Genomic DNA, 16223 nt, shown 5'->3' with positions numbered 1-16223 from the left:
TGATGTATTCCTAAAAAAGTATCTCATTATACTTTTGACTGTAAGAGGTGATGATTCTTTGGACATATTATTCCATTGATTCCAATCTTCAATTGCAAAATTTAATTCGCGCAAGCCAATACACTTAAAAGTTCCAAATAATTAAATGTAATACTTTCATCTTTCTACTTTAATAATTCCGTTTTTAACAAATTCTTTGTCACGTAACATTGATTGTTTGATTTGGAATTATTATTACAAGTGTATAAGAAATGAAATGGTTTTCTCCATAATAAATCTACCGTTTCTTTACAAAAATCTCGAGAAAAACTAATAAGCAAGAATGAAGAGATTTTTTATCATTCTTTAAATGAAGAACAATCGGACGAATTAATTCTGGTGAAAGGCAGCATTATTACAACCGATAATGAAAGAATAACGGATAAAAGCGCCCCTTGCGAGACAACTGCATTATATGATATTTCATCATTTTATAGGGTTACACAAAGATTCATAATCTGTGTCGTATCAATACACTTTCCTTACACTCTTGTACACAATAAGATTTGACAAAAAAAAAATGTATATATTTTTTCTTCGTGATTTGCTGGTAATTTTATAGACAAGAAGAGAATGACCCAAATCACTATTAGAAACAAAGGAACCATTGTGAAAGAAATACAGCCGCTATTTGATTTTAGAATTAAAATGTCACACTAAAGATTAATCAAACCAATCTAATTATAATAACGTATGACCAAGATTCTAAATCTTTTCATCAGGATATATATTTTTTTTTAAATCCTCCGCACGCACGCTTTTAAAACATAAATTAACCAATAAAATTGATTATACTGTAGTTTTTGAAATGGAAACTTGCTAACCTAAAATCAGAAAAAATTTAATAACTTTTCTTTACAAAAATAGTTTCAAAATAAAAAACAAAGCTTACAAGTTACAAGGAGTCCGTGTTTCGAGAACTGGATTCTTACAAATTAAAAAAAAAATAAAAAAAAAATTATATATAAAGTTTAAATGAAACCTTGCCTGAGATTTCGGGGCTTCGAAATTAGTGCAGGATTCCTACAAATAGAAAATAACTTAAGAATAATTCAAAAAAAAAAAATACTCCGCCCTACCGAGCGTCCAATCGGCCGTCTAAAAAAAAGTAAAAATTGAAACGTTAGCTATGATTAAAACCAAATTCGTTCTCTTAATCGACTAATTCATCAGGAGCAAAGCCCCTAAGGTACGACTGGAGATTATCTTTCATGGCGTACCATAAGAGATAGTCTTTCTCTCTTAACACAAAGTCGCATCTATACGTTTCGTTAAAAAAATAATCATATAATAATTATTAATTACGATAAAAAAACGTTTCAATAAAAATTAACAGAAATTTCAACATGCCCTAAATTTTCAAGTATGCGTTCAATTGAAACTATTGTTAAAGAAAAATGTTCGTAGTGACAAAATACCAAAAATCTGAAGAAAATTCGTCTAAAAAGCAAAAAATCGAAACGTTTCGTTAAAGAATAATTTTTTTTTAAAAAAAATAAAAAATAAAATCCCACCAAAATCCTGTGAATTATACACCAAAGTCCCGAAATGCTAGGATCTAAAAAAGAATGAAAAATACGAAACATTAGTATATATTTCATTAAAATAAATATTGAAGAAAATCTACTGAAATGTCACGTCCAGGGAGACCGAAAGAACACCTAAATAAAGGAAAAATCGAAACGTTAGAACGTTTAGTTAAAGAATTTTCGATGGAGAGCGGAGAAGGAAAGGAAGAGGAAAATAGAAAGAACGAAGGAAAGGGAAAAGGAAAAACGAAGGAAAGGAAAATGGAAGGACGAGGAAATGAAAAGGAAATGATAAAAAAGATAAAAAAGATCCGCGGTTCATCAGCAAATATTAATCACGTGATACGCGTGATTCTTGATTTAATATAAATAGGTTCAGCCACCGATACAATTTCAATTTTATATATCTATAACAAAATACAATTGCAATTTATTGCTTAAGTTGTTTTATTAAACAATTTCAACTATTACAAAATAAAGGTTAGTATTACAAAGTGTAAGATTTTTGCTGAGTATTTTTACTCTCTAAACATGTTGACATTATTTTTAATGAATTTATTTACTTGGATATTCTAGAGTGGTGTCAGAAGATTATATTATCACCCCATGACAGGTATTTATTTATTTATTTGCATATCTTATATGATCTTATGTGGCTCATTTTAATTTTAAAAAAACGTTCTCTATTATCATATTGTTTTAAAAATTGATAGAATATAATAAGGTGAGATGAGATATATTTTTTGTAAACATTCTATAAATCATATAATAACAATAATATAGTAATATAGTAATAATTTAGTAATAATGAATATAGGAGCTGAAAGCAGAAAAAGAAGGATAGATGAAAATAAAGTTGATGAGCAATAAATAAAGTTAACGAGCAACACTATATGAAATCTGTGAGACTATGACAACAGGTTTGTACTGTTTATTAGCAAGCTAATTTTATCATGGGCTTATACTTTAATTAATATGCAATTTCTTCTTAGTATTGATTGTAGGCGAGAATTTACTATTGTTATAGACATTCAGGTGTTGAAGATAAAAGTGAAATTTCAATCCCATCTGGAAGATAAAGGTGGGAAATGAATATTACCACGACATGATCGGGAGAAGTCGTGTAGACTTCTGGAAGAGAACTGCTAGGAGGATACATTTGGATTTAAATTTTCGATGCACCGCTTGGCAATGCGAGCAGAATCATACAATCATTATTAAGGGAAATTTCTTTTATAAACTATTATTGGAAAACAGTTTGAGAGTCAAAACCCACTTCCTTTTGATTTCTTCACCTTCTTCTCAGAAATCATCTCTAAACTTTTATTTTGAATGAAGAAGAACGTGGTGAATCTTCAGAAATACAAAATTGGGATAATGTTGAGCCCGATTCGATAATTAACCTTCCAAGTGATGGTTTCAGAGAAAACAAAATGAGGCATGTCTATTTATAGCGAATAAAATAATTAAGTTATATGAATGAAAGTTTTAATGCAAAGGTAATTTACTAAAAATGTGAGTTTTAACCCGAAATATCATTTTTTATATTTCTTGCTAAAAATTAACATGATTTCCTTAATAATTTCAAGGAATCAGTAAGTGATCGTTAAAGCTGGGGATCGTGCGTACATCGGTATATTTCTGGTTAACCCATTTTGGTTCACTGATGGATGCCATGACAGCCACGTCGACGAAACCGTAGACTTAACCATGGTTTCATGGGTGAATGTAAAAGAGTGGTGAGAGTCAGTATAATGATAAAAAAGAAAATCAAAATTTGAGAATATCAAACAGATTATGAATTCTCTTTACTTTTATGTATTTGCTTAATATCCTTCTGTATTTCCAAATATCTAATTAAATAAAATATTTTACTACTCTAGCCTTAGTTTTTAAATACACTTCTATATTATACCCGAAATAAACATATATTTATTATCATGAGAGTAATACTATAGCAATACTGTTTATTAGTTTACAATTATTTCACATAATTAAGTAAATCCGTAACGAATTTATATAATTTGTGAGAATATATAAAAAAATGAGCGATAATTCAATTAATCCCGAAATTGAATGGAAGTTGGAGCTATACAATTGTGATGGTGAGAAAAAATTCTTGAAAGAAAGAAAGAATTTATAAAAGAAACTTTCGTAAAATATAGAGTTAGTATTGATAAAATTTATTCTGGATTATATCATGCGACATTTATTTATTAGTAAGTAAAGAATTTAATCTTTATGAAAGAATTATTATATTAATCAATTTTTTTTAGGCTTACCTATCTGGGAGTTGCTGTCCTGTAGCTGGTTTGGGTCAGGGCCACGTTACCTCTGGTAAGAATGGCTAGCCGGTCTAATCGATGGTGACGGTATATACTTCTCTAGTGGGTTTAGCGATTGTTAAAAGCTATTCATCATCTGAAACGGGAGTTGAATTGATATGATGGATTAGTTGAAAAACATGTGATTGATGTTAATGGATCTTTTTCGGAACCTATATTTTATCCTGTAAAGATACATTACACTAAACTTTCTTGATTAAATCTATAGGTTATGGAGATATTAGGGAAGAATAGAAACATAATTTATTTCTAATGGCAGAAATACATAATTAATACACCGGTTCACATCAAATGATTTATCATTATATCCATTGGTTCATCCAAGTAAAGTAGAGAAGTCATGGGAATTGATTGTTCAAGCAAAATTACCCTACAATGAATTCAAGAAAAGATAGCGCGTAGGATATAAAATCTAACACAAAGATCACGCAGTTAATCTGATTTGTCTCTGATGGTACAGTTGGTCAATTCATTAAATACTACATTAGTCTTTTTTTTGCATAATTTTTTACTAATAAATTAATCTAAATACTATACTGCGTAGCAGTAATCATCCCGCTCCTGCTTCTAAAATAATTAAACAACGTCCCAACACGTCCCAGAACGTGACCGCGGAAACACAATATCAAGGTGCTCCGTGCGACAGTGAATTTCTCACAAATATGAATACCCTAACTCGCTGTCTAGTCAAAGGTGATACAACCACGAACGCTTTCCTGTCAATATTGTTAAGACCAGCTTGTTGCCTTCAAAAAGGTTATCAAGGCGGAAAGGCACCAGAGTTCGATAATTTTCCTGCATAAAAGCTCAAGCTGAAATTCCCGACGATCATTACGATTCTTTGCACTCCAAGACCAGCATGAACTCTTGCAACAAGGAGTATTGTCCGAGAAACCGCCCAAGAGGAACATTCATGATTCATGTCATAGCCGACCCGTGACAACCGCCACTTTGAGCAGTGAAAAGGAATTGCTCGACTAAATTCAGGCATTGCTTAACAAGTCTGTCCAAGGTACGTAATATATGAAAAATTTAGGTCTGGATTTTGGTGGGTTCCGGGCTGAAATTTTATAGGTTATGAAAAACCGCGACACCGAAAAAAAGATTATACTAACCCTGTCGTTAATTGCAGACTTCAACATTGTCGTTAGCCTGAGACGGACTAAATCATTCAAGCGATCCTTGTGCCTTGGAAAATCTGGCCGTGGTATTCAACTTCATGAGCGATGGTGGGAGATATTCACTTAAGTGCGATCCCTCATTTCAAGAGATATTGCCTTAAATTTACTGTATTCATTGTGACTTCCTCGAAACCATTTAATGAATAGATCTTTCCGAAAGTGTGTGAACTCTATGGGCATTGCGATGACCCGAATCCTAGTATAGACGTGTACCCTGTTTTTTCATGTGGTAATGCTGACTTGAAAGGCGGAAAGTCTCGAGCAGTGGTTAAGCATTTATTGGCCGAATTGAACGAAATCTACTTATTCTTACTGTTATCTTGCTAGCGGAGTTTCGTTCTATGAGGATAATTTCAAAATCATACCAGAGAAACTTAAGAGTCAGAATGGACAAGGAAATCTTGATTATGTGATAGAGTGCGGAAAGATCTTTGGTGAAGTCAAAAGGGAGGATTTTATGAAGAGATTTGCCCATACATCCGTACAAATGGAATCAAAGCGCAAAGCCAATGATAGACGGTGAACAAGATGTGGATAATGTATTTGGGATCGTTACTGATGCAAAGGAATGGTACTTTGTGGAGTGCACTCTAGATAGAGAGGGGAAGCCGTCGTTTAAACTATCGGAACCTGTGAGTCGTGCTAAAGCTGAGAATGCGAAGTTAAAGCATGCTTTGAAGTCAGATTCACGAATCTAGAGCAGAGAGATGAAGAGAAAACCATTCTTATTGCTAAATCAAACAGGAGCAAATTGTTATTAATCTTTCGGCACAAGGTGATACATCCATACTGAAATCTCCATTTAATTTAGAGCCACAGGTAACTCCGTTCAGGGTTTAAATCATTAGAAGAAAAAGAAGTGATGAATTCATAGATTTAGTATATAAGGAAAGATTAGCAATGAAATTAGACGAGAAAAAGTTTCAAAGTGAGTTGGTACATTCGTAGGAATTACTCTCAAAAAATTCTTTGCTAGTTACAGCTTAATATAGTTTGATATTTTGAAGCATTACCTCTTAGGATTAAAATCTGGCGGTAATATCACTTTTCAAATAATTATGATTTAATTAGTTAATTATACTTACTACAAGATTGATTATTTATAAATATTATAGCTAATTTTATGATAGTGGATTGTGGAGGTGGAGCAGTCGATTTAACGATGAGAAAATTGACAGGCAACAATCAGATTAGTGAAATACAGGAGATTATCGTGGAAGTACTTTTGTAAATAAAGAGTTCTTTTTCAAATAATTTATATCAATAAATACAACAACTTTATTATAATCATAATGGTCAATTTCAATATTTAATAGAAGAATTTTGTAACAAAGTAAAATTACCATTTACAGGAGTTCAATCAGATTTCCAAATATTTGTATAAGAAGGTAGTATTTTTTTTTTTGTTGGAAACGCAAGCAGAAATAAGTGGCGTTGTAAGGTTCTTAGAGAATCCTTATAATTCAAGACTTTGAGTTGAGCCACAAAGCCAGTTGTAGGTAATTTTGAGTTCATCTGGTGTTCAGTCCTTCGAGGAAACCAGTGAGATAATAAAAATATCAAAGGAGAAAGTATCACTTGAGAATATTACTAAATTTTCGTTTGTTTCAGAGTAAACGGGTGGCACGAAAATGGAAGGAACGTAAGAGGAAAAAATTTCAGCCAATGGATCCTCGTTTACAATTTCGGGCACCGTATTTGGGCCTATTGGGGTTAACGAAAGAACCTTTAGCTCCGAGATTGTTAATTTCATTCAAGGCTCTTCTGAAATCAATCAGTTCGACTAAGAAATGTCAGAAGTCAGAAATCATAAGCATTGTCAACGAAGCAGGCAATGAGGCGGACAAGGTATGGCCCCCCGAATGCTTTCATAATTTACAGAAGAGAGAAGAAAGCAGAGCATAACGACGTATTTTCTAAAAGAACGGAAGCTGAGATATCAAAAGTAGTCGGTAAAATGTGGCAAAACGAACCGGAAGATACCAAAGATATGTATTATAGATTAGCGGAGCACGCTAAAGAAAAGCACTTAGAGAAGTATTCCGGGTATATTTTCATAGCAATTAAAAGACTGAAAAATTGCTAATCGGTGAGATTCTTTTCTAGGCCGAGTCTAAAGTACAAGACTCCATTTCTATATCTGAGGAGGATGATGACTCAGATTATGTGCTACCTGAGGAGGAGGAAGATTCAGATTATGTGGCAAGGTAACATATAATAATTCTTTTTCTTTGATTTTTTCTTTGATTTTTTTCTCTTAGGCTCTTCTATTCATATTACAAGTGATGATGAGGATCAGAATCCTTCACCATTGCTGACATCTTCACAGTTCAAGTGTTTTGGTAAATCCTATGCAAAATGAATAAGACTCATAAATGGATTCTATCATCCGGAACATGTGTCGAGGAAATTATCTTTGAGCATTGCAATATATTATCAGCTGAATCACTCATACATTCGTGGATCATTGATTTGAATGATCGGGAGGCAGAGGCACAATTTACAGTTGAAGAATGGAAAGAAATACGCTGTGAAATAAGAAAGCTGCCAGAGTTTGACGAATCCTTTGTTGATTCAATGATGCGATTTGCAGATGTGAGTTAAAGATGTAATCATTTTTAATTTGTCTAAATTTATTTCGTTTTTCAAATCCATATTCGTTTTGATACCAAAAAAAGATTGATTCAAGTGTAGCGGAAGTGTTAGTTACACGTATACACGTAGAGACATAAGAACGACAGATATTTAATATTTTATTAAAAACCATAATAGAGACAGCAGTTGGGAAAAAGCGATGCTAGTAAAGATATATTCATAACATTATTATGGAGTAGAGTTTATGTCCCATCATATGAATGTTACTGATTAATATCAACTACTTCTAGAATCGATCCATTCCATTTTATAGAAATCGTGTGTTTAGCGAGAAACAATAACATGAACTCGACTACAAGGATAAAGTAAAGAATCAGTTAAAAAATAATAACAGAAAATACGGCTCAAAGAATATAAATATATATATTATAAGATACTTACTACATGTACGAAAATGATTAATGATAGAGGACATACCCTATAGTTTTGCCGATGCAGAATTACAATGGATCAGATACGATCTACATGAAAACTTGTTAGTTTTAAGAGTATATAATTTTGGGGAATGATTAAAAATAATTAATATTTTTTATTATTGAAAACTCGAGAGGGCGAAAGTTGAATATAGTAATGAACGATATATTTTTTGTTAAAAAAATATTATTACTCGTTTCGTTGAACCAAAGAAAATCTCTGGTATATTTTCATCGTATTCTATAATATATGATGATAACTAGAGTAAATATTTTTTTATCCATATCCCGTATATGCAAAATAACATCTCTGCGTAGACTTTGTCTATAGAACAACCTCCGGTAAGAAACCTTTGTCAATATACTAATTATCATCAAAATATCGAAAATATCGCTTGTAACGATAAAACATATAGATTGTATACCTTAGTAAACATCTGATAATATTTTTTACAGACTCTAACAAAAAAAAAAAATTCTAACAGGAATATACTTCACTCATCATCTTGACCGCAGATATCTGGCTGAAGGATTCATCCAGATCGCACAACTTGAAGTTCTACCTTCTCTTGTGGAAAATTCAACACACTACAACAACATTCTCTTCACTATGAAACAAGTTCGTCAGAACTCTCCACCATAATATGATAACCACCGTGCAACAACACCCGAACTGATTTATTGCAATTAAAAGTGCATCTGGAAACAAGAATATAATACATCAGCAACTAATTTACTAGCTAATCTGTATGAACGAGAATATATTACGAGAGTATAGAGATTATATGCAAACGCATCTAATGAAATGAGGATACAACAAAAAATTAGAATGTGGAATTGGGAGCCATTTTAGAAAAAATCAATGAAATGATATTAAAGGATATTTCGAATAAAATTTGGAAAGGAAGAAATATTCAGAACAAAAGGAATAGATCTATAAGATTTACCGACCTGGAAACTCCTGCAATCGACTTGTACTACCCGAGGTGGTATGCCTCTAAAATTACTTAAAAAAATCAATAAGCATAGTAATTTATCAGACGCGAGAAAAAATGATTAATACGGTTTTTATGGTTTTATTATTACTCGTTATAGTATAGGTTGCGATTCTTAAATGTTTTAAGTATCTATATCATTTGCTGTACCACTCAGGAGTCTATCAATAGTCTATCTTATAAGCCATGGTGTATATTTATGATAGAAAGAGTCAGTTTAATAATATCAATGCTATAAGAAAATAAAAACATTACATTTAACCCACAAATTATTTGTCACAAATAATTAATTCATACATATTTTCTGGAACAAAAAGAAACATTTCAAGGACCAACCGTTAGATAACATCAGGTGGTCTAAAGTTCTTGAAGACACATTTTTAAAATTCAGTTGGTCAGACAGGGCCAAGGAACATACATACGTCAATAGGTCGCAATATAATCCAGAAGACGTCGAAAGCGTTCTAATTTCATTTTTAGAAAACAATTCTTCAACCCAACGGTGTTAGGGGCGATAATTCAACAGAAATCGAAATGACCAAGTGCTTCGTGTAGTCATATTACACAAAATCCCGGCTTATAATAACCTATTATCCTGCTTCACATAAGATATTGGGATAAGGACCTCTATTGATATTATAAAATAAGTAAAAGGGTTATCTTATTATAAAGGAAAAGTATTGGAAGAAGTACATATAATTTTCCGACAGTTGACGGAAGAAACAAAAGAAATGTATTATTCCTTATTGTGCTTATTATCATAGATGATGCAAGCAAATGTGAGTAGTTTGTATATATATATATATATTTTGTGTTTGCTTCACTTCCGAGACCTTCCTTTCCTCGTCCCTTTCACCTATTGGTTATGGTCGTTGTGGTTTTTTTTTGTTTATTTATTTACGTAATTATAGAGTACAAAAAAAGTAAATGGAACTGAACCAACTAGGTCCAATAATGATGTTAGTAAACTTACAGTCTGGTAAGTTTGTTATTTGAATTTATAAATTACATTTAAGCAATCATATTCAATCTGTTTCATGGTTTAAGGCCAGACATAGCTTTCACTTATTATAAAGATACCGATAACTTGGACCGGGGATCGTAGAGAAGCTACCGAATATCTTATACTCATGATGGCAAAATAGTAGCAGTTAACATGAATGGAGCATCAAGTCTATTGAATTGGCCTCACATTCAATCCAGTTTATGATCAAGTTTCTGATACTTTGAGGATCAATTTTATTTATCCTACTATGTACCCCTTTCGTGAAATATAAGAAAACTGAGATAGAGAACATTGAAGTTGGAATAGATGATATGGAAAAGATTGTCTGTTTGTCATTTTCTAATGCTAGTAATAGTATAGTAAAAGAACTATCAGATGAAAAAAAGAGAAAGTCTTACAAAATGGTCTCGCTCGCGTGTTAGGAAATAATGACTGAAGTGGACATCCAAATAATGTGTCTTATAAATTCTATGGGTCAAACTTAACTTTATTTTGCGTAAACTTCATGCTATTTTGTAAATTTATGTGAGGTTAAATCATTTTATTTTACTATAGTAGAGTTAGATCTTAGAATTGCAGTTTGTTAAAATAAAACATACCAAGTGTTTTTGTTATATTAATTATGAAACTTAACTTTTTTCTTATTGTAATAACCCGGGTCATTATCTGCACTATGAAATTTGGGCCTGATTACATAACATAAGACCACAACAAAATTTGTAAATTTATTTCTATCACTTGGTGAAATGTTGCAACTAATCCACGGCTCAACCCCCCTTTTTTACTTTTTCTGTGCAATTATTTATAATGAAATACCTTCATATTAAAGACCTCCTGTGATATACTGTATATACTTTTCTCGGATCCCTTGCTTTGTTTTTTCAAGCTCAATCAGAAAAAAAGAAGAATAAAGTTATCAACCCAAGGCATACTTTTTCGATCATATTTTAATGCCTGATAAATTCTGTTATCTCACTTACCTGGGTCCATGCTGCCATTATATAACGAACTGAACATGAAAGAATCAGTAACACGTGATTTGTTTGTGAAACAGACTCTTCACGTGACTTTTAACGAGAATAATACTTGATTATTTACATAGAAAAATGTATGAATTTAACCATCATAACTGGATATTGTTATTGGGAAATAATAAACTTATGTCCATGAGAATATTTTGTAAATTAATTATTACTACATAAAAAATTATGGTTTCTGTTTCTGTTGTTGTTTGTAGTTTTGCTACATCATTAAAAGTATCTTTGTCAGTTTTTTTATTGCTCTGGGACAAATTCAAGAAATATTAAAATTCTAATTCCTCTAACTCCTTTATTTACAAGTCATTTGGTAAGAATTTTATATGAAACAAATCTTTCGTTGGATTATCCATGTTGCTTTAATTTTGACGAATTAAATGGTAAAATTTGAGAGATGAAATCTTGATGGCCCAGATGTTTGTTAGCATGTGATTATATACAACAATGATTTTTGGACTAGGGATGAAAGGAAATGGGAGAAAGAGGAACGAAACGAAAGGGGAGAGGAGAACGAAAGGGTAATGGGAAAACGAAAGGGAAGGGGACCCGGAGAGTTTCAGAGTTTCAGTGAGTTTTTTATTTTGATGAATAGCAAAGGAGATAAAATTACCTTTCTTTTTTAACGATCTCCAATTAATATCATCAATTCGATTTATTTATTTTTATTATAACGAATAATGCAAGAAAATTTTAAAATAAATTAGAGAATTTGATACAAATATGCATTGCCTTTTCAAGTTATCATTATAGAAAAATCCGTTGCTTAAAATTTATGTCAAACAATAAAGAAGGCATGCTCAATCCTGTTATTTGATTGCAATAATTGAGCACAATGAAATCACTATCTGCTGATTCTGCTCAAATTGAATGAGACGATTGAGAACGATTTTACTCTATGCTACGTACTCAATATTATACCAATTGAAATAGAGAGAGAGTCTATGGTATTCCGAATTGACATGTGATCTCAAATAATTGAGAAAAATTCGCGAAATATGAGGCATACAGTATATTATAACGGCACGTGCATTCGACATTAACTAGTTTTTTTTGCAAATTGTAAGATATTAAGATACAAGAAAAAAAGAAACACAGTTTTAAAACAGTATTAATATCGTTAGTAATATTTTTTTATATGTTCGTGCAATATTATATAACAATGTAACAACCTTACAAGCAGTAATGCTATCATCAAAAGAAATTATAAATGTGAAACTCAACTAAGCTTCTCAGCTTGAAGTTGTTGGTGAAGAAATGCTGGAAGTATTGTATACTCAATAAGTTTTAACTCTAAGCATGAAAGTTACAGGTTTTTTTTTGGCAAAAAGACAAAAATATAGCATTAGAGAATGAAACTTTATAAACATCCGAAATTATTTTGGATTTAATAAAGTTATTTTTATTATTGTATTATTTCATATTATTAGACTGAGACCTGAGTACAATTCATAAACCAAGCATAAGAAAGAAAAAGTGTTAAATGTTTTCTAGTGTTTACAGGATGTGGCAAATGGGGAATTTCTCTATCGGGTTCTGGATTGATAGCATGATAACAGAATGAGGCGAATAATAAAGGATTCTAGTAGATGTAATTCTTGTGTGAATCTTTAAACTTTTGATAAATCTGATGTCTTTTAAGAAAAATTAGAAGAAACTGGAGAGACAAAGGATCTGGAATTTAAACATGTTATTGGATTAATTTTTCATGATGTGTTAAGGTAAGAACTCATGGAATTAAAAATTAATAATTGCATATCAAAGTAGAAAAGTGCTAAACTACAAATTATAGGATAAAAGGAATAAATTGAAATAAAAGTTCTAATAAGAAATACGATTTATATAATTTATTATACTAGATATAATTTTATATATATATACAGTATAAATTAAACGGTATATCTACAATCAATTTTGGTATTTTTGACTCGTGTCAGAACCTATCCCATTTTGGCCTTTGACCGATCTCAAAGAGTATTAAGAATCTATAATCTTAAATTTTTTCATACAAAACACATTAATTAAATGAAGAAAAAACGTTAAAGTCGTTAAATTACTAATGTTACAATATCTTAATAGCCGTTGCACGCGTCTCTTCAGAACGTAATTACATAACTCTGGCTGGAATTACTCTACTTGAGTATACATTATCGCAAATATGGCTTCGCTTCATGGTGCGGCACAAAGATAGAAGTTTATAAATATGGATAGTTCCGTTTCTTTGGAATGTTTCATTCTAGTTGTGGATTTATTATCGTTATTGCAAGATACCTCCGAGTATTTGGCAGAAAGAAGTCAGAAGATCCTAGCGGAATATTTTTTTTTACCATGTTAATAAAGTACGTATTTAACATTTGTTTCATGCACTATATATATATAATTGGAACTGTGTTATTTTTAAAGAATGAAAATTTTCTTATTTGTTTACCCTGTAAAAAATCTGATCCGTGTTTTATCTTTCCATGTTTTTTCCGTGAATGTATCATTTTCATGGAATTTATAACCTTAAATCATGGAAATTTTCATCTCGCTAACACGGATATCCGTGAATGTATCATTTTCACGGAATTTTTACGGAAGACACGGAGAAATAATGGAAATATTCGGATAAAAATTTTTTATAGGGTTATTCACATCCTCGTCCGGATGAAGGTGTTTACATGTAACTTAAGATATGAAATTTGATATTACCGAAATAATAATTTGTACTTACGTATCATATGGCATCAAATAATAATCCTGTAGTACACACAATCTCAATCTAATAAAATCATACAAATTCATTGTGCGTCGCAAACATTCTATGAAACCAGGGGTTTTACCAAAATAATTAATCTGAAATTAATAAAATTATTTATTGCCGTTATAAATGGTAGTTTATTACAAATAGACTAACCTTAAATAAAATAATATGAATATTATTAATTGTCATTAGGCTAAATGTACTTATGTAGAACAATGAATGAGTCATTAATAAGTTTGAATGAAATGACATTTTTAGTCAGCACGCAAACGAAAAATTCCACTCTCGTGAAATTTTTTGTTATAGGCCAAAAAAATTTAATATTGAATATTCATAAATTAGAAAAGACGAATTCGTTCGAAAAAAAAAGTAGGCTCGAATAATAAAATTCAATCTAATAGTTTATATAAAAAAATTAGTACGTGAAATTCGTAGTAAAAAAAAAAAAAAAAATTTTGTAGACGTATTTGAAAGTCCCTGTGATAGTATCCTTATTAAGAAATTATTTCTTAATTTATGCTTATCTGACAACATACTGCGGTATTGTATGCATCGTTACATGATATCTGAAAGGATCTGGATCATCAATTTAACCGTAAATATTCTCATTTAAAAGCCTATCATGATTGTTACACGTCCAAATTCGAAAATATATAAATATAGGTCTGAAACAAGCATTGGGATACGTATAAATTCGCAGTTAAAAATGTTAAATTCAAAATATTTATTAAAACAATTTTCAATCTACATTTGCAAATTCTTACTTGATTTTCCTTATAAATTATTCCTTTATTATCTTGGAAATGATAATTTTGTCATTGCAAGGACTTATTGTCATTATCAACATAATGAAATCAATAGAGGGATAATTGAATTAATCCTTAATAGACCTAATTTATTAGTCGACTTAAGATTTGAAAACATCAGAAAATTCGACATCTCCGTGGCACAGCACATTTGTACTTCGTTAGAAATGACGTTTTAATGTTCAATTTAAAAATGAAAAAAAAAAGGATCAAAATTGTAAACTTTGATCCATACAAGCATAGGAAGCAACTTAGAAATGACTTAAGAAAAAGTCGTTTTAATGATGTTTATACCTTAATAACAAGTGTTAGTATAAATTTATACTTCGTAAATGACTTAAGAAAAAAAGTCGTTTTAATGATGTTTATACCTTAATAACAAGTGTTAGTATAACATTTATACTTCGTAAATGACGTATAAAAAATTATCGTTTTAATGATGTTTATACCTTAATAACAAGTGTTAGTATAACATTTATACTTCGTAAATGACGAATAAAAAAATTATCGTTTTAATGATGTTTATACCCTTTCGATGTATAAATGATAAGCATAGTAAATACAATATTTTATTTTTATTTTTATATTTCCGAGTAAAAAGGAGTCTTATGTATTTAAGTAATTTAGGAGCGTTTGGTGGAAAGTTGCATCAATCATTGATTTGTAATAGATTGAATTTCCAATTTCGACATTTTTACTCCTTGTCAATCTCTTCCCTAATCCTCTTCCCTTATTCTAATTTCCTTCCCTTAACCTGATCTTTCCCTTACCATAATTTCCTTCCCTTACCCTAATTTTCCCCTTTATCCTTATACTAAAGTGTGAAATGTCATCAAATTTTACTTGTAAATATGTAAGATTTACTTTTAAATAAATTTATTGTTCCGCTTTAAAAATTTCATATCTGCATCGGTATTGCGTATTTATTATTGCCGTTTTTCGAATTATAATAAACAGTATAAAAAAGTAAAAGTAAAATAAAATAAAAAAAAAATGGATTTTTCTAAAAACAATAAATTTTATTAACAGAAGGTGCGATTAAAAACTTTTGTTACACAAAATTTCAAAAAAGTTGAATACTTGCCGAGGAATTTCTGTTCCGAAATTAAGATTTTCAAGTTGTACTCTAATCTCCATCCAAAAATGTAATAAAATTATTATTTTCCATTTTCGTGGACGTGGGTTTTTAAAAAAATTCCATTTTTTTTTTTATTTTATTTTTCCTGTTTACACTGATTACAGTAATTCGAAGATCGTTACGCGGCTACGGTTTTAACATAGTAAATCTTGCAAAAACAAGATGGTCAATTTTTTTTTGAAAAATTTGTGAGTAAAAATTATTAATTTCATGAGATATAATTTTTTTATCGCAGTTTTCAGAATTCTGTGTACGTTGTGATGATTGAGTGATTATGATTGCAGGACGATTACAGGTCGATTACAGGACAACATTGTCCAATTTTTGTCCGGTAATTGT

At 30.6% G+C, this 16223-nt stretch overlaps 4 protein-coding genes across 5 annotated transcripts; all 4 read left to right on the top strand.

The window, feature by feature from the left end:
* Positions 1-1670: 1670 nt before the first annotated feature.
* Positions 1671-2412, top strand: OCT59_003071 (uncharacterized protein; the record flags this gene model as incomplete). Of its 2 annotated transcripts, XM_066145373.1 has the most annotated exons (5): positions 1671-1884; positions 2011-2048; positions 2145-2181; positions 2282-2292; positions 2386-2412. In XM_066145373.1, 5 exons carry the CDS (start codon positions 1671-1673, stop codon positions 2410-2412), a joined length of 327 nt encoding a protein of 108 aa, XP_065996100.1. The 2 variants fall into 2 exon arrangements, with proteins under 2 accessions (XP_065996100.1, XP_065996101.1); XM_066145374.1 differs by lacking the exons at positions 2282-2292; positions 2386-2412 and adding an exon at positions 2360-2370.
* Positions 2413-5603: 3191 nt separating this feature from the next.
* On the top strand, positions 5604-6811 carry OCT59_003070 (uncharacterized protein; the record flags this gene model as incomplete). Its single annotated transcript, XM_066145372.1, has 7 exons — positions 5604-5726; positions 5839-5913; positions 6005-6022; positions 6102-6129; positions 6210-6321; positions 6447-6482; positions 6706-6811. The coding sequence occupies 7 exons, from the start codon at positions 5604-5606 to the stop codon at positions 6809-6811; spliced, it is 498 nt and encodes a 165-aa protein (XP_065996099.1).
* A 117-nt stretch (positions 6812-6928) lies between these two features.
* On the top strand, positions 6929-7826 carry OCT59_003069 (uncharacterized protein; the record flags this gene model as incomplete). The annotated part of the gene is made up of 6 exons (XM_066145371.1): positions 6929-6942; positions 7018-7039; positions 7201-7301; positions 7378-7436; positions 7535-7689; positions 7773-7826. 6 exons carry the CDS (start codon positions 6929-6931, stop codon positions 7824-7826), a joined length of 405 nt encoding a protein of 134 aa, XP_065996098.1.
* Positions 7827-8319: 493 nt separating this feature from the next.
* Positions 8320-8776, top strand: OCT59_003068 (uncharacterized protein; the record flags this gene model as incomplete). Its single annotated transcript, XM_066145370.1, has 3 exons — positions 8320-8385; positions 8481-8504; positions 8648-8776. 3 exons carry the CDS (start codon positions 8320-8322, stop codon positions 8774-8776), a joined length of 219 nt encoding a protein of 72 aa, XP_065996097.1.
* Positions 8777-16223: the final 7447 nt, after the last annotated feature.

Source organism: Rhizophagus irregularis, chromosome 11 (assembly GCF_026210795.1).
Source record: "Rhizophagus irregularis chromosome 11, complete sequence".
NCBI lineage: Eukaryota > Fungi > Glomeromycota > Glomeromycetes > Glomerales > Glomeraceae > Rhizophagus > Rhizophagus irregularis.
The sequence above is the reverse complement of the archived record's forward strand: the minus strand, read 5'-3'. Positions and strand labels throughout refer to the sequence as shown.